The 24,266-nt window shown below is 40.9% G+C and overlaps 1 protein-coding gene across 8 annotated transcripts in view; it reads right to left on the minus strand.

Moving 5' to 3' along the window:
- ULK4 (unc-51 like kinase 4) overlaps nucleotides 1-24,266 on the minus strand; it is a 224,149-nt gene that overhangs the window by 110,297 nt on the left and 89,586 nt on the right. For all 8 annotated transcript variants that reach the window (XM_048299801.1, XM_048299764.1, XM_048299787.1 and 5 more), the window contains one exon: nucleotides 10,693-10,741. In XM_048299801.1, the coding sequence (XP_048155758.1) occupies nucleotides 10,693-10,741 (49 nt within the window). The remainder of the gene's footprint in view (nucleotides 1-10,692; nucleotides 10,742-24,266) is intronic.

Consider the following 24,266-nt stretch of genomic DNA (forward strand, 5'->3'; position numbering starts at 1 on the left):
GAATAAGCATTGCCACTTCAGTCCATCTACTTTGCTTGCATAAAGGTCAAAGCATACAAATTATTAGGAAGCTGAAAAAGATGAAGAGCTCAGAAACCCAAACTCACCTGAAAGACTACTGACTTGGATCCTAGTCTAGAGGAGTTAATGTATCTATCTACAGATAGGGCTCAGCATATGGTGGCTACCGTGCTAGGAGATAACCTGTGGGGTCATTTTAGTTCAGTTGGTTGTTTTCTAGGAAGATGGACTGGATTGGGACAATCAAATCACAGAATAACATATGGTTAAAGGCACCTCTGGAGCTCTCCAGTCTAGCTGGCTGCTTGGCTCAGGGCTGCATAGAGTCTCCAAGCATGGAGATGCTACAACTTCTCTTGCCTCTCATTCCAGTGTTTGAGCACCCTCCCTGCAGCAAAAAGTTTCTTTCTATATTAAGCTGGAATTTCCAATCTTCCAGCTTGTATTCATCCCGTTGTCTTTCCACTGTGTACTGCTGAAACAAGTCTGGCTTCATCTTCTCTGTACTGTCCCCTGAGGCAGCTACAGGCAGGAAAAAGATCCCCTTAAGACTTCTTAGCAAAGGTAATATGAAACTTGTTCTCTCAGCCTCTCCATGCATGCCATGTGCTCCAGACCCCCTGATCATCAGGGTGGGCTTGCTCCAAGATGTCAAAGGTTCTGGGTAGGCACTATTACATCTTTGACAATATATTTTAATCTTTTCTCTGAACACAGTAGTTGAACAAACTATGCATTCCAAACAAGTTTAGCCTTCCAAAAAAAAAACTTTTCAGAGTTTTTCAGAATAACCACCATTACCGCATTTGTAATTGGAGGGGTTTAAGGGAAGTGCCAACTACCAGCATCCAGCAAAGTCCAAAGGACAACAGGCAATCCTCTAAACACAGGACAAAGCTATTGGATTTTGAGCAACAGCCAAGAGCCAGCACACAGTAACAAGCAGATGCTCTACCCTTTGCAGGTGCAGAGACCTTTAAAACAACTGTTTTGTTGGGTCTTAAGTCATCCCTAAAGGGATCATTCTGTAATTCATACCATAAGACTGGATAAATATTAGGCTTATAGTTACTCATTAATTGCTTTGAACAGAGCTTAAACTGCATCATCACCATGCATCCCTCCAGCACCCTGTTTGTCCCAATCAACAGAAGATGCAAAAAGACCAGAGACCCCCACTGGGCTCTGTGTCACTTTGGAGCAACACCATGAAATGTTCTTGGGATGGTCAGAGCAATGATGAGATAAATACGTCGATCTGCCACGCAAGGCACAACAGTGATACTTTGCAACATCTTTTTCTTTGAAACTGTGAATATATTTTCTTTCAAAAGACAACTTGTAAGACATTATACCATAAAACACAAAATAATTATCCATTCTGGACTACTGTAGAAACATTTATTAAAAAACCCACCTTCACAAACCCAGTATGTTTGCCTGCTTATTGAAGACCAGTAATATATAATATGAAGACTGAGATCAAAGAATTGGAAAACAGTCACAACATCATAAAACTTGGAAATGTGTTCTAGTATCAGCAGTAATCATGGTCACTATTTTTGCAAAGTACAGATACCTATGCACTTCACTACTTGTTTGTGATTTTCTTACCCAGTATGTTATAGCTAGCTTTAAAAGTCTTTTAGATTCATATTTATTATCTGTACAATTTTCAACTTTTAGGACAGGATAAATAAGTAAGTACTAACAAACACATAAAAATATTGTTTATACATGAATTTCCTTATGTCCTTTAGCACTGCATATAAAATAGAAAAAAAATAGCTAGGTAGCATACACAATAAAATATTAGTGTCTAGCATTAGAAAGCAATTCCTTTAAGATGTAAATAGCTGAATTTTCTTCCTATACAAGAACATAATGTTGTCACAAATGCTGTGGACTCAAGTTTTCTCTCAGAAGTGGAGTGCCAAGTGATTTAGTAAATAATTTTATTCCCTCCCCTAACAGGAGCACTGGTTCAAAGTAATTTTCCAGATAAGAAAGAGAGTGATAGAAGGATATGCTTTAGCAATACTTCTTCTTTTATAAACCCATTTCATTATGCAGAATATCAATTTATACTATTAAAATTATTTAAAGGATGGCTCTGCTTCCTCTCACATGTTTTCTTTCTCCATCAGCGATCCTACTGGGGATAGATCTACACAGACATACAGTCATAAAAAAAGGCTGCCCATATTTACTTAGAATTTATACAGTGCTTCTCATAACAGAATCTGAATACCTTCTAAATATTAATGAATTCATCTTCCCTACGTTCTTGTGGTACACAGTTATACTTTAGGTATTACCTTACCGTAAGAAAAAATTGTTGAAGAATTTTGCTTGAATAAAGTCCAGTTGCGACCTTAAACAGGCTTAGTTTCAGAATGACAAGCACCAATTGCTGAGTTTTCTAAGAGTAAAGGTGTTCATCGGACACTCAAAGGGCAGAAGCACAATAAGCACATGTGAAAAAGAGGGCTTACAGAATTTTCCCAGGGTCAAGAATAAATGTGGATCAGCAGCAGGAATAGGAAGCATTTCTCTCAATTCTCTCACTACTCTGCCAACAAGCCCATTCCTCATCCCACAAATCATTTACTTCAAGTTTTCAGGTTTTTTCATTAACCTGTTCTAAAATTCTGGTATTTGTAACAAATATACATGTAACTACTTAAAAAAAAAAGTTGAATTAAAGACAGCCAAAATTATTTGACTCAAGCAACTCTACAAGAAAGGCTGAAAATCAGTATTAATACCATTCAAAAAATGAATATCAAAACCCTAATAACAATTTTCTCAGTGTGACAGAGGGAAAGCAAATAATTCCAGCTCTGTTTAAAGCTGGCAGCTGTTTCCTCAGTTAGGTGGAGACATCTTCATGAATTGTTGCCACACACTGACTGCAGCACAGAAAACTCTTAAGCTCTGTGGTTGTAGCAAACAGGCTGAAAGTCTAGCGTACATCACAATGATATTGAAAAAGCAAAATGTTTCTTCCATTGTTTGCAGGAAAATGCCTCTGCAAAGGAAGCCTTTGTTGACCTTATCACTGGGGAACAATGAGCTGGAGGGCAGTGCTGTGGAAAGGGGCCTGGGGCTCCTGGTCAATGGCAAGTTGAATGTGAGTCAGCAGTGCCCTGGCAGCCAGGAGGGCCAAGCGTGTCCTGGGGGGCATCAGGCACAGCATCGCCAGCGGGCAAGGGAGGGGATTGTCCCACTCTGCTCTGCACTGGGGCAGCCTCACCTCGAGTGCTGGGGGCAGTTTTGGCACTACACTGTAAGAGGATGGGCACTACATGTAAGAGGACAACTATTAGTGTGTCCAGAGAAGGGTGAACAAGATGGTGTAAGGTCTCAAGTGCAAGACTTACAAGGAGCAGATGAGGTCACTTAGCTTGTTCAGCTTGGAGGAGATAAGGCTGAGGGGACACCTCATAACAGTCTACAACTTCCTCAAGTGAGGCAGCAGAGGTGAGATGCTGATCTCTCTCTGGTGACCATCAGTAAGACACAAGGAAATGGAATGGAGCTGCATCAAGGGATGTTCAGATTGGACATTAGGAAAGGATTCCTTACTGAGAGGGTGGCTGGGCACTGGAACAGGCTGCCCAGGGAAGTGGTTGCAGCACAAAGCCTGACAGATTTCAAGGAGCATTTGGACAAGACTCTTAGTCATATAATGACTAAGGTAGTTCTGAAGGAAGCAGGAGTTGGACACTATGACCTTTATGAGTCCCTTCCAACTTCAGACAATCTGTGGTTCTGTGATTGCTTTATCCATATGCAAAACCACTGCATATTACCTGACATCTGGGGAAAGAAAACAAATGTCATGGGTTCTTAATATTAATCACAATCAGAAATAGTTTTTATACCAAGCATTTTGGCTTCTAATAGTTTTGTTGTCATCTATTAAGAACACGATAGTTACACATGAATAAAACAAAACTGTTAAGAATTCATTCCATGTACAGTGTTAATAATTGCAGAGATCAGTTGACCAAATCAGATTAACAACCCAATTCAGCACTAATTAAACATCTATATGTACAAACACTTCCTCAGAAACTCCTGACTAAAAGATCACAGACATAGACACAGAAATAAATCTGTTTCTGAAAATAAAACTTTCTATTAGCAGGATTCTTCTTCCTGCTAAAAGATTCTCAAGAGAGTTCCACTTAGACATGTTTATTTCCAGGAGTACACGTTCTGATGTGCAGGCTTATCCCTTTTTAGTATACACTATTTTCAAGTCAGAAATTTGAAAGAGGTAATGAGTCTCAGGAATCTCATCCTTAAACTGAAAGTGCTTAAGCAAGTTAACAGGCTAATGAAAAATCCTAACATTCCTACCAGAGGAGCCGTATTTTATTCCTGGAAAATTGGAAGTTAACATACTATACCCTATTGCATTTCACAGTGTCTTCTTTGGTCTATAGAAACACTCCTATTAATTTGATTTCTCATTAAAAAGAGAATAAATGTAATACCTTACTGAATGTTGACACAAGACTTCAATGCACTGGTAAGAAACTTGTCAGTTTGGAAAGGATTTAAACCATTCTCACTGTTAAAAATGTTCTACTCACAGTAAATTTTACACTTGCATTACATGTATCTTCTTTAAATGATACCTCATAATTTTTTCTGATTCCAAATACATAAATTCTAAGATAGCTCAACAATTTTTCTCTAGTTTCTCCTAAACCCATCTTTGGATATTAAATGTCTTTCAAAACTAGCAATTATTTTGCTTTATAAACTACCCATTAAAATAGGTTTTGGCGTTTTCACTTTCAGAAATCCTCATAGATTACATTCCTAATCTGTCACAGCAGTTTTACATACACTGCCACAGCATACAATTTGACTATTAGATATAGTAGATTTGAGGAAATATGCACACTTCAGAGAGAAAGAAAAAAATAGAGATGTTCATTATGGATACATTTAAGGTTTCTAACTATAACTAATGTCCATCCTGTAGAAGCCATAAAAATCCCCCTTAGAATCTAATTTCAGATACCTTATAAATGCAGGTTTTCCCTTACAGCAGTAATGAGCAGGTGAAATACACCAAAAAGAGCCATTGCATGGGATGTTTTTGTAACACCATTGAATATACAGAGAGGAACAGGAATACCACACACGAAGGTACTAAAATAAATACTATTTCCTGTTCTTTAGAACACATGTAGACTAAGCATTCCCAGATAACTCTGTGTTGATTTTTCTAAGAGAGGGCTGATTCTAAATTAAGGATTGAGTATGCCCACAGACTAGAGTGAGATGTCCAGAGCAATCAGTCAGCATCAATCTTCTCATGCGAGTGCAGAGCTGAAAGCTTTGACTTCAAGTCAAAGCTCATTTATAGCATAGAAGACCAAGGACCCATTCACACTAAATGCTAGAGCTTTTATTATTTGCCTAATGTACTATCCTAATTTTTTCCAGGAGATGAACTCCGCACTATAAACATGTACTCTTTACAGAATATAAGAGAAAGAATCTCCTGTCTGTCTTTTGTTTCAAATACTCATCCTGAATGGACTACAAGTACTTGGAAGAGTTAGAAACATGCTTCCCATTCTTTCAGACAACCAACAAGCTGTGCACCACGCTGGACTAGGAGGTGCTTTCTTTAACAGACACAAGTAAACTAATGCTTCAAATGCTGCAATAACCTCTGATCCATGTTCCTCTCTACTTGTCATCCATGTGGCTGCTAGGCAGAAAAATACCTCTACCTCTTCCCTCAAATGATATATGACTGAAATATCTCACTAGAAAATAGAAACCAAGCAAAAGAGGAATGATGAGGCTCTTTTTTTTCCTCTCCAGTCGTCTTCTTCTCCATTTTTATAGTATTTTCACAGGTAAGACTGGCCTTACAACAATTACTATTTTTAAATAATTCTAAGGGGATGGCTTCGTTACTTTAACTGGATCACAAGGAGTGGCATCTCTGACCATAACCATTTCCTGTTGCTTTTTCCTCCTATTAAAATTCAAAATGAAATACAGAATCCAACCATTGCTTCCACTTGGATGCTATACAACTTCTTTCTCACAACTTTTTTTTTTTAATTGAAGGACTTTGGTTAGAATTATTTTTAATTTAAAAAAAAAGCAATCTAACTATACCAAAGCAATCGAGTTATACATGGCTATGTATCCTCTACTAGACAAAATTTCCACAAAATTGTTAGCTTTCTTGAAAATAAGTCGTTACACAAGAAAACTGGAGTGGCTTGTTTCTTCTTTTATCTATTTTTTACGTAACTATTACAATTTTTCCTTTAATTATGCTTAGCTAATATTCTCTCCCTTAGTGATAAATGTAATATTGAACTCTATTTTCAACTGCAATTACAATGAAGTGAGCAAAGCATACCTTCTAAAAGGATCAGTGACTGCCACCATAACAATGATTTTGAAGCATTTTTTGAGCATGCAAGCATAGGCTGACTGCAGTCTATCAAAAACATGAGCAGTATATGATTCTTTATTTTAAGATGTCCAATACAGCCATCCCAAAATACACAGGGACAGTATAAAATTTCAAACTTATACACAGCTAGGAAAAATAAACAAAAATATTTTAATAGGACTGTAAAGAGAAATATATTTTGTATTTTCATACTAAGAGCTTTGCACTGTATTTGAAGGAAAATAAATTAAAATACGTAATTTTAAAATTAATTTTAATTATTTCACAAATGTAAAGAAAAGATGTGGACTTGCTTGTGAATGATAGTATAAATAAAACAACCACTGAATCTTTAAACTAGACTGGGCAGTTTAGACATGAAGACACTAGTTACTATTGGTTGATCATATTTAATAATAAGATATAATTTTTAAATACAATAATATTCAATCTTACTATAAAGTAATTTTTATTGAAAGAATATGCCTTTAGACTTTAACTGGCTGTTGAAATACAGAACTTTGCAAAAAAATATTACAGCAAAACTGATGTCTGTGATAATATGCTGGTGTGACTAAAAGCTACACCAGAGACTTTAATAGGATAAGCAGACAATTGACTACTGATGTCTGTGATAATATGCTGGTGTGACTAAAAGCTACACCAGAGACTTTAATAGGATAAGCAGACAATTGACTACTGAGCTTTAAAAACAGGGTAGCACTGAGCTCCTAATCACAAGCATCATTAGCTTTAGTTTTAAAACTTAGCAGCAGAAAAATATAATTTCATCAACTACACAAGATTTCTTTTCTATGCAACAGCTTTTCATTCAAGTAACACTAAATGAAAACCAGGTAATATTTATGAAGTTACTCTTTTAAAAGTAACACAACACAGAAGATAACATTTATGTCAACTTCATTGCTTGCTACTCAGCAAAATTTTGGTAGCAATCTAAAATACAAATAGCCATAATTTACAAATATGGCAATAAAAAACTTCCAAAGCCTTTATCAACTTCATTCCAGCATTATAATGTAATAATCAAAATCAGTATTTTGTATATCATAAGCTGATTTGCAGGCAGATAGCATAGGTTTGACATAGCAAAATATATTAGAAAAAGAATACTAAGGATGTAGCAAGAAAAGTAAAACATGAAATAGGCAGCAAGAAAGTAAAACATTAAATATAACCCACAGTAACTTTTCCTGCTACAACCCCTTCTTCATCAACAGCAGCATTTCATATTTATACATTAAATCAACCCAACTTTTGGCATTATTTACATAATAATGGAATTTGTCTCATTATATTTAATCTTACTACCATGGGGAGTTTGCACCTTTTAATTTTTTCACACTATGGTGTCAGCTTTCCTTCTGCTTTTAAATCCCTTCTTGTCCTGAAAATACCCCTAAATTGTCAATACGTCTCTATACATATCACTACATTTTCACTGACCACATTAGACATTATTGCAAGATCAATGTCTACTCATATTGCAGTCATACCTTCATATTGCTTTGTAGGACTACTTATAATCTACGTAAGCACTAGCACCAGGATCTGGGATCAAGGTACTGATGAAATTAATTTGCATTCAGGTATAACATGAAATTCACCTCTAAAGTTCTGTAATGAAGAACTGTATTCAGGTTTTTCACATACTCACAAACCACACCATTAATGTGCATTTCCTAAATGCAACAAAGTGTTGAGAGATAAATGAGTGCAGAGGGTTTCCAGGGGAACTGGAACTCTATTTAAAGCCTCTTATTAATTAGCTCAGCGACTAAACCCTAGTTCAGGTGAAGATAAATTATGGCTATTCTCTTAGAACAACTTTTTAGGTAGACAGTAACAGATTTTTTTTCACTGATCCAGTTATTTTTTTTCTTGGCAACTATAACGTAAAAAATTGCAGTAATAAGTGACATGAAAGGATACTTTTCATATGCTTTGATTGAATTCAGAGATCTAGCTGGTCCAGAGGGATGAGAGAAGATTAAAAAAATTGCCAAATCTCAGTGTTACTGCTTAGACCACAATATTGGGTAGGGTGCAGTATAAGAGGTAGTATAACTCTACACTGATGAGCAGCGAAAAGCAGTCATATTAAAACTTATTTCTTGCGATCTGCTCAGTATCTGCAAGCCATCGTGTCCTTGCTACTGTGTAGCTAGATTATAGCTAGTACATTCAATCCCACTTGGACTGCAGCACAGCCTAGAAAAAGCCTCCTGCTCCTGGAGATGCTTTTCAATTTTGAGCCCACAATATTTCCCTTCAGAGTCTAACAGAGCCCATGTCCTGTCAGTTGCATTGCAGGAAATGACATGAACTATGTTTAATGATACATAGAAAATACACATTGGATATTGAGCCTTGGAATAGAAATTATTAAGTACTAATAATAAACCATGAACTTGATAGTAATAGCTCTACCTTAATTTATTGTCGGTATAAAATAGAGGATTGACTCTGAAACATAATTCAAATTCAATAGTTTAGGGTCTGGTAAAGGTCTAGGTATAATGACACAGAGCTCAACATTACTATTTGTGTTGTTTCTTGAAACGGATAAAAATATAAACCTAGACAAAGACTAGTTTATGGAGAATAATGGGAATCAAATTGTATGTGACTCCCTTCACCCACATGACTGTGAAAATTATTCCAGAAACTTGTGATGAGGGAGTTTGTTAATCTGTCCTGTTCAATCCCTTCTGTTCAAAAGAAAAACAGCCTAATGATTAATCCCTCCAGTCTGATTAATCCTAGCTCCTGAGTTTTCCCAACTGCCTGAAATTCTTTTGCTGAATTCAGTTTCCTGCAGGGAAAACAGAGGAACAGGTTGCCACCCTCCTTACTGTTTCTGGCATTGTATTTCGCATCCCTTGAGCCAAAAAAGACCACATATATATATATATACACATCCATATATATAGTTAAATTTCAAGATTCCAACACCTGAAGCCATTTCAAATATTAACTAAATATTTAAGGATATTAACATGAAACATTTGACTTCCGTATTTTACTGAGTTCTTCTTTTATTACTACCTAAAATTAGTACTCATCCAAGGTCAAAACTATTTATGAACTACAGTAAAAGATATGGTTTTGTTCTTAATACTTATCACAAGAAGAGATTTGTACATATATGTACACAAAATATCATAAAGCTGGTGTTCTGTATGCTGCTGGAAAAATCTATCATCGCTAACAAGATTACTTTAATAAAAAAGGGCTCATCTGGGTATGCAGCATTAAAGAGATTCAAAATGATAGGCAGTGAAATAAATCACTGCAAAGGAATTTTAAATTAAAGATTAAAATATTGAAAAACTTAAGAAAGGAATATCAAAGTTGATTCAGAATCCCATTTATAAACCTCATCTACCCTGAAAAAGACTGACTTTCATGAATGACACAAAAGCAAGTATGCAATCTGCTTGCACTGCATAAATTATGTGTATTTACTTATAATGCATATTTAGAAATCATCAGGAGCATGCTTACAAGACAGGACACTTACCTGATACAACTTCATGAACTTAGAAATTAAAAAAATTAACAAGAGACTGGAATTTAACAATGAGAAGGCTAATGGATAGCACAGTACCCACCTTCCAAACTAGCCTAAAGATTTCTCTTTCTCATTATCATATTTGTTTTGCAACATTTCAGAGAAACAAAACCAACAGTTTTCATGACCTTTGTAAGTGGCAGATCCTATTTAGGGATGGAAGTTCCACATGTGACTATCGAATATCATATCCTTGATACTTTATATTGAAAGAAATTATAAAAGCAAATAGTGGGATTTGAGACTACCATGCCAACAGTATCAAATTTGTATTTGATACTATTAAATAAAATGCAACTTCCTCAACATTTCTTGTATGGACTGGGAAAATATATAGTTCTAATTAGGAATCAAGCTCATTAATTCTGTTTTTCAGGGGATTTTTTTCATTCAAAAAAGAAAAAATACTTACCTTAAAGAAACTTCTTACACAGGTGGACTAGTTGGCGAGAAGCTCTTAACTGTCTGCTTACACTAGATTCTTTTGTTCTGCTAGACTGTTCCATTTGATTTTACCAACATCTATTACTTTATCAACATGCCTAATAAAACTTACTAGTTTGACATGATTTGGGAGATAGGATAACTATCTATTAGAATACATATATATATATTTAAAAATTATTCTTACCAAGATGACTTGAAAAAGAACTGGAAAAAGATGGATTTCTTCCATGAGGCTGTAAAAACATATTTTAAGATTTATTTAAAAACAGGAAGTGAATTCTTATTCAACACAGTAAACTCACAACAGGAACAGAGTAGTAGAATAGCTGGTGCCAAGATCCATGACCCAGAACCTTAGCCTTTGACTAGCCTTCAACAAAAATGAGTTCCATTTCAGATATTAAACAGAAACAGCAATGCTAGGTCAGCTTCACTGATGCAATTCAAGCGAGTAGAACAGTAATTAACTTAGCATTTTTTAATGGCAGAAATTAATAGAAAATTTTAAGTATAGAACAACACATATTATGAAACAGAGTGCACCATGTTTGAATTAATAGACTCAGCACACATAATGAAATTATAAATATACTGTGTTTTTTTAAAGAATGCCATGTTAACTAACTTCCTGGGTTTAACATATTTATATATGATATTTTTGTCAGTCACTTGACAGTGCTGAGCAGTGGTGGCCAAAGGGAGTCAGCCATATTCTCCAGCACTTCAAAATCAGGTAAAACCCAGCATATATATGCTTATAGAAAGAATATTCTCAAAAATCAGTAATACTTCATGTTAATGTAGTTTTCTATTCTTAGAACACAAAACACTCTATTAGTAAAGCATGTGTGTCTCTCACACTATGGTGACATATGAATGACACGATTACATGCTTTTTACTGTATTATATTCTCTAATTGGAAGAATGATTTTCACCTTTTCTTACACACTACACTAAACGCCTATTCACCAAACACCACAGAGAACACCAAATTGTGTTTCAGAAATTTCTTCTTGTGTCACTATAATGTGTATCACTGAAGTGCTTCAAAAACAATTGGTAGGTTTAGCTTTGTGATACAGCAGAGATAAGACTGCATTAAGAAGCCCATGTAATAAATGCAGAACTCAAACACAGAGAGCATGTCTGGGATCTCAGTGTACAACACACTACAAAATAGTCTTGCCAATAGTATGTCAGTTAAAAACACCAATTTATATTACATAGTTCTCTCTGAATAAACAAGAGTTATATAAAATAAGTATATAATTTCATGTTTGAAGCTTTACTGTGTAAAACTATATATTGGCTTCTGGTAAAACAATAATCAGATTAATTCTGTTTGGTAAACTATTTGTTAAAAAGAACTCATACACTCCTAAAATCACTTCGTTCCATTTAAGAGTTTTTATTCATGTCCAATAAGAAACGAGAAGAAGGTGTTATTTTTATGGATAGTGTAAGCTAAAATATTAGACCGTGAACTGAAGCAGCTAAAAGGAATTTTACATTCTCCTCTATGAACTTAATGAAAAAAATCAGAGGGGGCTAGAACAGACATCCAAAGGTCATAACAAAAATGCTTCATTTAGATTAATATCACCTCTAAGAGCCCTGGCTGTTCATATTTGCTGGAACTATGTATTGTAAAGGAAATACAATAATGAATGAAAGCCACGCTAAGAGAACAACCATACCTATGAATAACTGAGAACTACTTCTAAGTAATGCAGATATATGCATTATGTATGAATAATAATAATGGTTTACTTTTTCATACTGTTTTTCTGTTTCTCTGATCCTTGCCTTCACTTAAATGTAATAATGATTCTATGATGTAGAATCTATATATAGAGTTAAGGGTGGTATGAATAAGAAGATCTGCTGCATTGTACAGCACTGGCATGTGGACCGCGAGACAAGTAAAACATATCCGCTAAACTGTTCAAAACATAAAAAACCAGTATCACTTTATGCACCCACATATAGACATTTAGAAAACTAAGTAACAGCCTTGTTCAAACAAATGTGTTCATTTTTTCTTGCATACAGAAAAATAACACTCAACAGAGGGAAAACTCAGGTAAGGAAAGAAACTCATCATTTCTAAGTTTAGAAGCTTGAATTTAAGGACAATTTCTCTTCTTATTAAATTGAGGGAATATTTCTTCCATATGCAATGGAAACAAGTTCCTTTCATGGGTCAGGAGAACATGAAAACTATTCTCCTCTGGGCCATCCAACAGCCCTTAAATAGACAGTTATGGCAGCTTGGATACAGCCAGGTCATAAGAAAGTCCCAGGATTACAGATATGAAGACTTATTATATTTGAGGTTCATTTCCAGAGCCAAATCTATTAGTTAAATTAAAAGCTTAGTCCATGCCTGCAAAACTGAATTTTGCTGATGTAGATATAACAATATTGAATGTAAAGGAAGTCATTTAAACACCACAGACTCCCAGAAAGAGCAACTACAGTAACAGCAATCATACTGACAAAATGAAGTTTTGCCAGCACAAGCCTACTTACACTTAGGCCTTATTGGAATTACTCACCCCAGCAAAAGCTGCTCACTTTGCTACATAAGCAGCATTTAAACTGTGAACACATTAGCAGTAAAATACAATCAAATACCAAGAATAGCTAAGCAATCCTAGTCCAGGCAAAACCTAGAAAAATGCTTTTGTGGTAAAGGGTAAATTATGAAACAATTGTTTTCAAACACTGCAAGCAGTCCCCATTATTACAACATTACAAAGTCAGCTATACTTTCTGCTGAGATAAGCTAAGACAAAACTAGACCCAATAGGTCTGTTCTTAAAGGTCACCTGCCAACCTTTATGATTGAAACAATAAAAAGCTGCAGCCTTGAAAGAAAATCATACATATAACTTCGCTAAAGCACAAAGTCACATCAAGCATTGCATTAAGACAAGGCTTAAAGCTGATTTATCCCAACTTTGCATATATGTGTTCAAGAGAGAGAGTAACAATATCACACTCTTCATAGCTGTCTTAACATAGTTTTACAAAGGAATTGTCTTAAAGCTGGTAAAAGAGGAGTTTAGCTATGGAATTTATTTCATAGAATGTTCATATTTTAAACCAAAATTATTTTGGTTCTTCATAGACTGTTACATAATTTATATTAAATTAGGTCCTACCCAGTTCAAAAAACATACAGAATCATCATGATATACAATATGCAAATCATAATACTAAATAACAATACTAAATATTTCCATCTCATTTAAATCTATATATAACTAAACCGCACTGGCTCAAAATAACTGGCCAGCTGATTTTAAAAGACTTGCTATCAGTACAATCTGAATTTTGAATATACTAACAATTTTCAGAATGAGATTGTGCCTCCAATTTTGCTTTCCAACAATATGTGAGATCTGTTTCTCTAAGAGATCCTGAATTACTTTCTTGCAAAACAAAAATCTACTGCAGGACACTGAACACAAAAAGCTTTTTGTTACAGGTTTGATACCTTAAAAATTTGAAAGGCAGAAAATATGTTATCAGATAGATGCTTTAGATAAAAGTTCGATGGGAGGGTGTGAAAATCTGGGTGTTACAGACAGACATTCTAAGCTGAACAAATGAGTAGAAATCATTCTGAAGAACAGAACTGGTGGATATGCACAAAGCAAGAACAAAGACATGCATTTTAAAGGGATGAAATGTCAAATCCATGAAAGATTTTTGAACCCCACTAAGGGCTCTTAGAAAATAGGCATGACTGTGTAGATTGCAAAGGTTGGGGGAGACAGCTGAAGGAGACAATATTCTAGAAATTTATGAAGTAGTGTTCCTTTTCACTGTAAGATGATGGCATAAAATTAAGTGGCAAGTGATCAGATCAGACCAAGAAATCCAAAAAAAAAAAAAAAAAAAAAAAAACCAAACAACCAAACGAACCTGAAGATGATACATCTTTATTTGCATGCGGTTATTTACAGAATAACTATTTATGCTGAAAGCTATTTGTGAAATATCTTTTTCAACCCACATAAATGAAATGAAACTTACTCCTCAATAGCTACCATCTACAGAACACCACATTATCTTATATGGGTTCTGAAAATAATAACTCATAGGGGGCTGAGAAAGCCTCCAGAAAGTGTTCCCACTCACTGACTCCTTGTAGTCTTCTTTGGGCACCTACTATTGAACACAAGAGAACGGACTGGACAGTGGTTTAGATTTGCTTCATGCTGAACAGAGGATTCATGGCTGTTGGGGTTTTAGTTTAGTCTTAGTTTTTTTCCTGTTAAAGGAATTTTCTCCCATATGCATGTTGCTAGGGGACAAATAGCTGTACTTAAGAAAGACAAAAAGGGGAGTGGGGCGGGCCTGGCTACTCTTTTGTCTACACCTGGGTGTGGGGTCAGTTCGCTCTGAGCGTCCGGAGAGAGAAGCTGCAGAGAAAGGAGCTGCTGCTTCTTTCTTTTTGGCCGTTCTTTCTTCCTGCTGGAAACAACGCCGGGACCCCAAAAGCCGCTTTCCCTGCCCTGCTGGAGACCGGGCTGTGGCTGCCCTGCCCCGCTGCTGCTTCGAGCTTTCGCTACGCTGTAGCCCTGCTCACCCTGCCTGCCTGGGCCTCCGTGGGGTTCTCCCATCTGGATACATCTCGCCTGCCACCCGGGATTTGCGTCCGTCCCTGCCGTTCCAGCCTGCCGTTCTAGCCTGCCGTTTCAGCCTGCTGTTCCTGAGAGCCCGGGATCAGCTGCCCAGCGGTTTGTGAAGCCTTTGTTCCATCCTTCCCGGGATCCCAGGGCACCAGAGCCGCGGGTTTCCCGAGCTCGCCCCGGAGCGCCCCCTGCAGCCGCGGGGGAACCATCGCACCTGCCCTGCTCACCGGGAGCCGCCAGCGCCCCTGCCGGCTGCGAGCGGAACTGCACCCGAGGGGAAAGGGCCCAACAGCCGAGAAGGCTGGGACTGGGTTTGTGATTGCTGTTACTGCCATAGTTGTTGTTGTTTTGTTTGACTGGTTATATACATATATATATATAGTAAAGAACTGTTATTCCTATTTCCCACATCTTCGCCTAAAGGCTCTTGATTTCAAAATATAATAACTTGGAGGGAAAAGGGGTTATATCTGCCACTTCAAGAGGGGCCTCTGCCTTCCTTAGCAGACACCTGTCTTTCAAAACCGAGACAGATCTTGGCGCCCAACGTGGGGCCTGAGGGCATTAAGAGATAGAGGTGAAAAAGGAATAACAGTTCCTCGATAACTTTATTTTGTGTGCTGGATATTGGAACCTTGTTAGGCAGCACTATGTGGTCTAGTTTACCCTGGTTTGGGTGGCATGTAGCCGTGGCTATATTCTTCCCCTTTGCAGCTCCTTACTTGAATATGGGTCCTCTGACTAAGGCTACCATTGCTGTTATCCAGCTTGCGTTATGGGTCGAGAAGGTGAGGAATTCATGGGTTTTTAACTTCCTCCGGAATGTGGGCACATGGATAAACAGCTATCACACACTGAGCACATGTTTTTGGGGTTATGTTAACAATGGTACCTTCTGTGAGGAAATGATACCAGGGGAAGTTTTCTCCCAACCCCTCAACCAGTTCTTTGGGCCCACCCCATCAATTTTCGAAGGGTTTAAATTCCCTCTGAATACTGACCATCTGCTGCTGATAGGCCTACTCTATTTAGCATTCAAGGATAAGTTGAGATTGGCTTGGATATCTACCCGGACACCAGCCCCAGAGACTAGAGATCCTGCCCCAGAACCTGACATGGCCCCAGAGAGTAGAGTTCCTACCCCAGAGCCTGATCCTGCCCCAGAGCCTGACACGGCCCCAGACACTAGAGATCCTACCCCAGAGCCAGAGCCTGCCACAGCCCCAGACACTAGAGATCCCGCCCCACAGACTGATACTGCCCAACAGTCCACCTCAGAAATGGACTACCCAAACTGGGTGGGGGTACTGGCAAAAGGGATGCAGGAGATGTGCCAAGAGATGGGTCAGGTGCGCCAGGGGATATGCCAGGAGATGGGTCAGGTGCGCCAGGAGATATGCCAGGAGATGGGCCAGGTGCGCAAGGAGATGTGCCAGGAGATGGGCCAGGTGCGCCAGGAGATATGCCAGGAGATGGGCCAGGTGCGCAAGGAGATATGCCAGGAGATGGGCCAGGTGCGCAAGGAGATGTGCCAGGAGATGGGCCAGGTGCGCCAGGAGATATGCCAATTGCTAAGGGAATACACCTCCTCAGCTAGTGAAAAACCCTCTCCCTGCCCCAAAGAGGGTGAGTCCGATGGTGCAGCAGTGGAACCCACGGATGTTACAACCGTCCAGGCTTCAGCTGAACCACAAGGACAACCACAGCCAGCAGCAGTCGCCCCTGTGCAAAGGAGGAAGTATAAGACCAAATCAGTACGACCAGTTAATGATGATGGGCAACCAGGGCCCTCACAACCAGCAGGAGAGCCAGAGCCAGAAGTCATCACTGAGTCCCTGTCGCACGACAGTCTCCGTGCTATGCGAAACGACATTGTGCGAAGGGGGCGTGAGCCTTATACCACCTGGCTGCTTCGGGTTTGGGACCTTATGGGCACAAGTGTGCAACTGGATAGTGGTGAGGCAAGGTATCTGGGATCGTTGACCCAGGACCCAGGTGTGGACCAGATATTTGTGAGGGAGCCAGGGCCTCTTTCTCTTTGGGAGCGGCTCTTAATGAGTGTGAGAGAAAGGTTCATTCACAAAGAAAGAATGCAGGAGTATCATCATAGAATGCAGTGGAAGACACTCGAGCAAGGGATCCAACAGCTAAGAGAGGTGGCAATATTAGAGGTACTCTTTGGGAAGGATGGACAGCATGATAATGACCCCGGTAAGGTCAGGTGCACAGGACAGATGATGTGGAACCTGGCAAGGCTAGGGCCATCGCAATACACCACCTTCATTGCAACGATTGATGCTGACAATACCCGAGAAACAGTGGGCTCTGTTGCCAACAGGCTCAGGCATTATGACAGCATGATCAATGGCCCGCTGAAAGCTCATGTCTCTGCTGTGGTCCAGGACCTCAAAGAGGAGATGAAGGAGATGAGGGAGGAGATGAGGGAGGAGATGAGGAGGGTCAGTGTGGCACCAGTGCGAGTCACAGGCCCCCCAGTCAGAGCCCGTCGTCCCCCTGCTAGAGAGAGAGGGTACACCTCACAAGCTGAGCTGTGGTTTTTCCTGTGTGAGCATGGGGAAGACATAAGAAGGTGGGATGGGAAACCCACCTCTGCCCTGGCAGCGCGGGTGCGTGAACTCAAGGAGGGAGGCACTAACCGAGGGGGTTCCGCTAAGGTGAAGGTAGCCTCAGCCTCCCGTGACCGAGCTGCCAGGCATTACAGAAGGGAGGATGATATGTCGGATCCCCTTGAAGGTACCTCGAGCATGTACGCCCAGGGAAAGAATGATAACCAGGGCTAGAGGGGCCCTGCCTCTAGCCAGGAAGAGACATGGGAGAACCGAGTTTTCTGGACGGTGTGGATCCGATGGCCTGGCACATCAGAGCCACAAAAATATGATGCATTGGTTGATACTGGGGCACAGTGTACTTTAATGCCATCGGGACATGTGGGGGCAGAACCTGTATCCATCGCTGGGGTGACCGGGGGATCACAGCAGTTGACCCTTTTGGAAGCTGAGGTGAGCCTGACTGGGAAGGAGTGGCAAAAGCATCCGATTGTGACCGGCCCAGAGGCCCCGTGTATTCTGGGCATAGACTTCCTCCGGAATGGCTACTACAAAGACCCAAAAGGACTCAGGTGGGCATTTGGGATTGCTGCTGTGGAGGCAGAGGGCATTAGGCAATTGAACACCCTGCCTGGACTATCAGAGAATCCTTCTGCAGTTGGGCTCCTGAAAGTGGAAGAGCAACGAGTGCCAATTGCCACCTCGACAGTGCACCGCCGGCAGTATCGGACAAATCGAGATGCTGTGATCCCCATCCACAAGATGATCCGCGAGCTGGAGAGTCAAGGGGTGGTCAGCAAGACCCACTCACCCTTCAACAGCCCCATCTGGCCTGTGCGCAAGTCTGACGGGGAATGGAGATTGACTGTGGACTATCGTGCCCTGAATGAAGTGACTCCACCGCTGAGCGCTGCCGTGCCAGACATGTTGGAGCTCCAGTACGAGCTGGAGTCCAAAGCAGCGAAGTGGTACGCCACTATTGACATTGCCAATGCATTCTTCTCCATTCCTCTGGCAGCAGAGTGCAGGCCTCAGTTTGCCTTCACCTGGAGGGGCGTGCAGTACACCTGGAACCGACTGCCCCAGGGGTGGAAGCACAGTCCCACCATCTGTCATGGACTGATCCAGACTGCACTAGAAAAGAGTGAGGCTCCAGAACATCTGCAGTACATTGATGACATCATTGTGTGGGGGAACACCGCAACCGAAGTGTTTGAGAAAGGAGAGAGAATAATTCAAATTCTCCTGCAAGCTGGTTTTGCCATCAAGAAGAGCAAGGTCAAGGGACCTGCCCGAGAGATCCAGTTCCTGGGAGTAAAGTGGCAAGATGGACGACGTCAGATTCCCACTGAGGTCATCAATAAGATCATAGCAATGTCTCCACCGACCAACAAGAAGGAAACACAAGCTTTCCTAGGCGCTATAGGTTTCTGGAGGATGCACATTCCCGAGTACAGCCAGATCGTGAGTCCTCTCTACCTGGTTACCCACAAGAAGAATGATTTCCACTGGGGCCCTGAACAGCAGCAAGCCTTCGCCCAGATCAAACAGGAAATTGCTCACGCCGTAGCCCTTGGCCCAGTCAGGACAGGACCAGAGGTGAAGAACGTGCTCTACTCTGCAGCCGGGAACAATGGTCTGTCCTGGAGCCTCTGGCAGAAGGTGCCTGGTGAGACTCGGGGCCGACCACTGGGATTCTGGAGCCGAAGCTACAGAGGGTCTGAAGCCAACTACACTCCCACAGAGAAGGAAATCCTGGCAGCTTATGAAGGAGTCCAGGCTGCCTCAGAAGTAATCAGCACAGAGGCACAACTCCTCCTGGCACCCCGACTACCGGTGCTGGGGTGGATGTTCAGAGGAAAGGTTCCCTCCACGCATCACGCCACCGACGCTACTTGGAGCAAATGGATTGCCCTCATCACGCAGCGCGCCCGAATTGGAAACCCAAGTCGCCCTGGGATCTTGGAAATAATTACAAACTGGCCGGAAGGTGAGACTTTTGGGTTATCTTCTGAAGAAGAAGAGGAGCAGGTGACACGTGCCGAAGAAGCCCCACCATATAACGAGCTACCAGAGAGTGAAAGACAATACGCCCTCTTCACTGATGGTTCCTGCCGAATTGTAGGCGCTAGCCGGAAATGGAAAGCCGCTGTATGGAGCCCCACACGACAAGTTGCACAGGCCACTGAAGGAGAAGGTGGATCGAGCCAATTTGCTGAGCTCAAAGCTGTCCAATTAGCTCTGGACATAGCTGAAAGAGAGAAGTGGCCAAAGCTCTACCTCTACACTGATTCATGGATGGTAGCCAATGCTCTGTGGGGTTGGCTGGAAAGGTGGAATAAGGCAAACTGGCAGCGCAGAGGAAAACCAATCTGGGCTGCTGAAGAGTGGAAAGACATTGCCACTCGGGTAGAGAAGCTATCCGTGAAGGTCCGTCATGTAGATGCTCACATCCCCAAGAGCCGGGCTAATGAAGAACATCGTAACAACAAACAGGTAGATCAGGCTGCGAAAATAGAGGTGTCCCAGATAGACTTGGATTGGCAACATAAAGGAGAACTGTTCCTAGCTCGATGGGCCCATGATGCCTCAGGCCATCAGGGCAGAGATGCCACCTATAAGTGGGCACGAGACCGAGGGGTGGATCTAACCATGGACAGTATCTCCCAGGTTATCCATGATTGTGAGACATGCGCTGCGATCAAGCAGGCCAAGCGGGTGAAGCCTCTGTGGTATGGTGGGCGATGGTCCAAATACAAGTATGGGGAGGCCTGGCAGATTGATTACATCACACTGCCTCAAACCCGCCAAGGCAAGCGCTATGTGCTCACAATGGTAGAAGCCACCACTGGGTGGCTGGAGACCTACCCTGTGCCTCACGCTACTGCCCGGAACACCATCCTGGGCCTGGAAAAGCAAGTCCTTTGGAGGCATGGCACCCCTGAGAGAATCGAGTCTGACAATGGGACTCATTTCAAGAACAGCCTTATAAACACCTGGGCTAGAGAACATGGCATAGAGTGGGTGTACCACATCCCTTACCATGCACCAGCAGCTGGGAAGGTTGAGCGGTGTAATGGACTGCTTAAAACCACCTTGAAGGCACTGGGTGGGGGGACTTTCAAAAACTGGGAGATGCATTTAGCAAGAGCCACCTGGTTAGTTAACACTCGAGGTTCCACCAGCCGAGCAGGCCCTGCCCAATCCGAACCCCTACAAACAACAGACGGGGATAAGGTTCCCGTGGTGCACATGAGAGGTATGCTTGGAAAAACTGTTTGGGTAAAGTCTGCCTTGAGCAAAGACAAACCCATCCGTGGGGTTGTTTTTGCTCAGGGACCAGGTTGCACCTGGTGGGTGATGCAAAAGGATGGAGAGACCCGATGCTTACCTCAAGGGGACCTTGTTTTAGGGTGAACTACCCATGGCTCTGTACTTGTATCAGTATCAGCATGTATATTTGTATATAATTTGGGTAATGCATAGATTTATATGGTTAAAAAAGTTAAGTTTCATGTAACATGTTAGTATGGGAAAAAATTCGGGGTGGATAATGTTGGGGTTTTAGTTTAGTCTTAGTTTTTTTCCTGTTAAAGGAATTTTCTCCCATATGCATGTTGCTAGGGGACAAATAGCTGTACTTAAGAAAGACAAAAAGGGGAGTGGGGCGGGCCTGGCTACTCCTTTGTCTACACCTGGGTGTGGGGTCAGTTCGCTCTGAGCGTCCGGAGAGAGAAGCTGCAGAGAAAGGAGCTGCTGCTTCTTTCTTTTTGGCCGTTCTTTCTTCCTGCTGGAAACAACACCGGGACCCCAAAAGCCGCTTTCCCTGCCCTGCTGGAGACCGGGCTGTGGCTGCCCTGCCCCGCTGCTGCTTCGAGCTTTCGCTACGCTGTAGCCCTGCTCACCCTGCCTGCCTGGGCCTCCGTGGGGTTCTCCCATCTGGATACATCTCGCCTGCCACCCGGGATTTGCGTCCGTCCCTGCCGTTCCAGCCTGCCGTTCTAGCCTGCCGTTTCAGCCTGCCGTTTCAGCCTGCTGTTCCTGAGAGCCCGGGATCAGCTGCCCAGGGGTTTGTGAAGCCTTTGTTCCATCCCTTCCCGGGATCCCAGGGCACCAGAGCCGCGGGTTTCCCGAGCTCGCCCCGGAGCGCCCCCTGCAGCCGCGGGGGAACCATCGCACCTGCCCTGCTCACCGGGAGCCGCCAGCGCCCCTGCCGGCTGCGAGCGGAACTGCACTCGAGGGGAAATAGCCTGACAGCCGAGAAGGCTGGGACTGGGTTTGTGATTGCTGTTACTGCCATAGTTGTTGTTGTTTTGTTTGACTGGTTATATACATATATATATATAGTAAAGAACTGTTATTCCTATTTCCCACATCTTCGCCTAAAGGCTCTTGATTTCAAAATATAATAACTTGGAGGGAAAAGGGGTTATATCTGCCACTTCAAGGGGGGCCTCTGCCTTCCTTAGCAGACACCTGTCTTTCAAAACCGAGACAATGGCAGAACTGAATTCACTCAAGTCTGCACCCCAACCAGCTGACTCTTCCTCATTTGCTACTTATATACACAAAACCAAAAATTCACTATTGAAAGTAAAAATAACCAAGAATGAATGGATTTGCTCCTTTTTAATGCTTTACATTAAAAGAGTACTTATTTGAACCTTCCAACATGACTCTTTTCAAAAATTCACTTAGGAGTAACATCAAATATTTGTGTCACATTTTTACAAGTTAGACATTCAGTAATTGATCAGCAACACGAAAGAGGAAACAAAATTACAGGTTTAAGGTTAATAGCTTATTCCTTTACTGAAGGGGAGCTTTTTTAAAATGTAACACTAAGGAGTTGTGTATGACATTAAAAATGGTGATTAGTATTACAGTCTGTACATGACTAGACTATGAGAACTCCCTTGCAATAATGAACTCTGACCACTGCCTTTGATATGAATTACAATGATGTGCGACTTGTCAACAGTGTTACTAGCTGACACAAAACTTAACATTTCAAGAGTCTGTTTCTGGGCAAGTCTTCCTGCCTGGTGTTATTTGATAAAGCAGCATACATGCAAACTTTACACCAAACAATAAGAACAGCAAAGATCATAAAAATTCTCTGCTGTTTTATATTAGCATTACTTCTCTAAAAGGAAAATCAGGGTTTTTACAACATCAATTTCCATAGATGTGAAACTAGCATAATCAAAATCAAAATCAGGTTCTAAATCTACATAAACATTCCCTGAAGTTCTAACAAAACAGTTTCATCCTCTGGCTATCTCTCTCAATCCATCTGGATTGTGATTTTCTCACTAATGTTGTACACCTCTAAGATGTAATTCTACTGCTCAGTTCAGTTGGACCAGGCCCTAAGGCTTACCTGTTATCAGAACTACTCCATTTTATTTTATTCATATTCATTAGAGAAAATAAAACAACACGTAAAAACAGGGAAGTAATTTAGAAGCAAATAGATCTACTTTTTAAAGTAAGCATTTCAACTTTAAACTAGGAAATTAAAATGACTAATGAGAAGAACAAAGTGTTTTTAAAGCAATTAATATAAGCCCACATTAATCAGGGAAAGCACTAAAGCACTAGTCCTCTAGTATAATGGCAAAGGAACTACAGCAGGTTCAAAGACAATCTATGCACAATGCTAACAAATGAACTGAATCACAGTCCTAGCAATTAAAAGCACCACACTAAACTCCAAAGAATTTAGTTTTGGTTTGGGGTTTGTTTGGGGTTTTTGACTGTTTGTTTTTTGAAATCAAGGGCAAGGATTTTAGACCATTTCAGAATATACTGGAATGTAACTAAGCGCTGATGTAGATCATCCTAATGTATGAAAAGACGATCAACTCATACTAACACCAACTCTAAAATGTGCCTTTAATGGTCTTTAATAGATAATGCATAGGGTACAAGAAGTAGCATAAACAAAGTCTGAAAATTGGACAATTTTTGGATGATTCCAAAGACACTATGACAGTTACTTTAATTCGCCAAGACAATAAGCTGCAATGTACGAAGTTGATCTGTCTGTCATCTTCACAGGTACTAGATCTGTGCCATTTAGAAGCAGCCGATTTTTTTGTTGTTGCTCTTCAGCACCTTCCTGTTTTGGTTTCTGATGCCTTTTCCCCTTTTTTTAGAGCAGTGCCTAATGTTTGTCTGGAAAATTTATTTTAAGGACAGGAGGTGAGAAAGGTTGCTTAATTTGGTTCCCTGTCCTTCACCATACATCTAAGAAGGGTGCCTTATCACTGGTTTTTAGTTAAGTGTTTCTCCCTCAGGAAATGACCTTAATAGAATACTGGAATGTGTCCCACTTCCATGATCATTATCTGATGCAGTATCTGACATTCCCCCCACTTCTATTCTATTACTTTTACTGTCTCCCTTCCTTGCAACCAAAATTGTCTATTTTAGCAACCCATAAAATTCAGACTCCATATTTTAGAAGGTTTAGCTTTCAGATATATTAACGTCATCAGATGCTGTGAGTTTCTGACTAAAGGTAGGCCGAGTAGCTGCC

Source organism: Corvus hawaiiensis, chromosome 1 (genome assembly GCF_020740725.1).
Source record: "Corvus hawaiiensis isolate bCorHaw1 chromosome 1, bCorHaw1.pri.cur, whole genome shotgun sequence".
NCBI classification, from domain to species: Eukaryota; Metazoa; Chordata; class Aves; order Passeriformes; family Corvidae; genus Corvus; species Corvus hawaiiensis.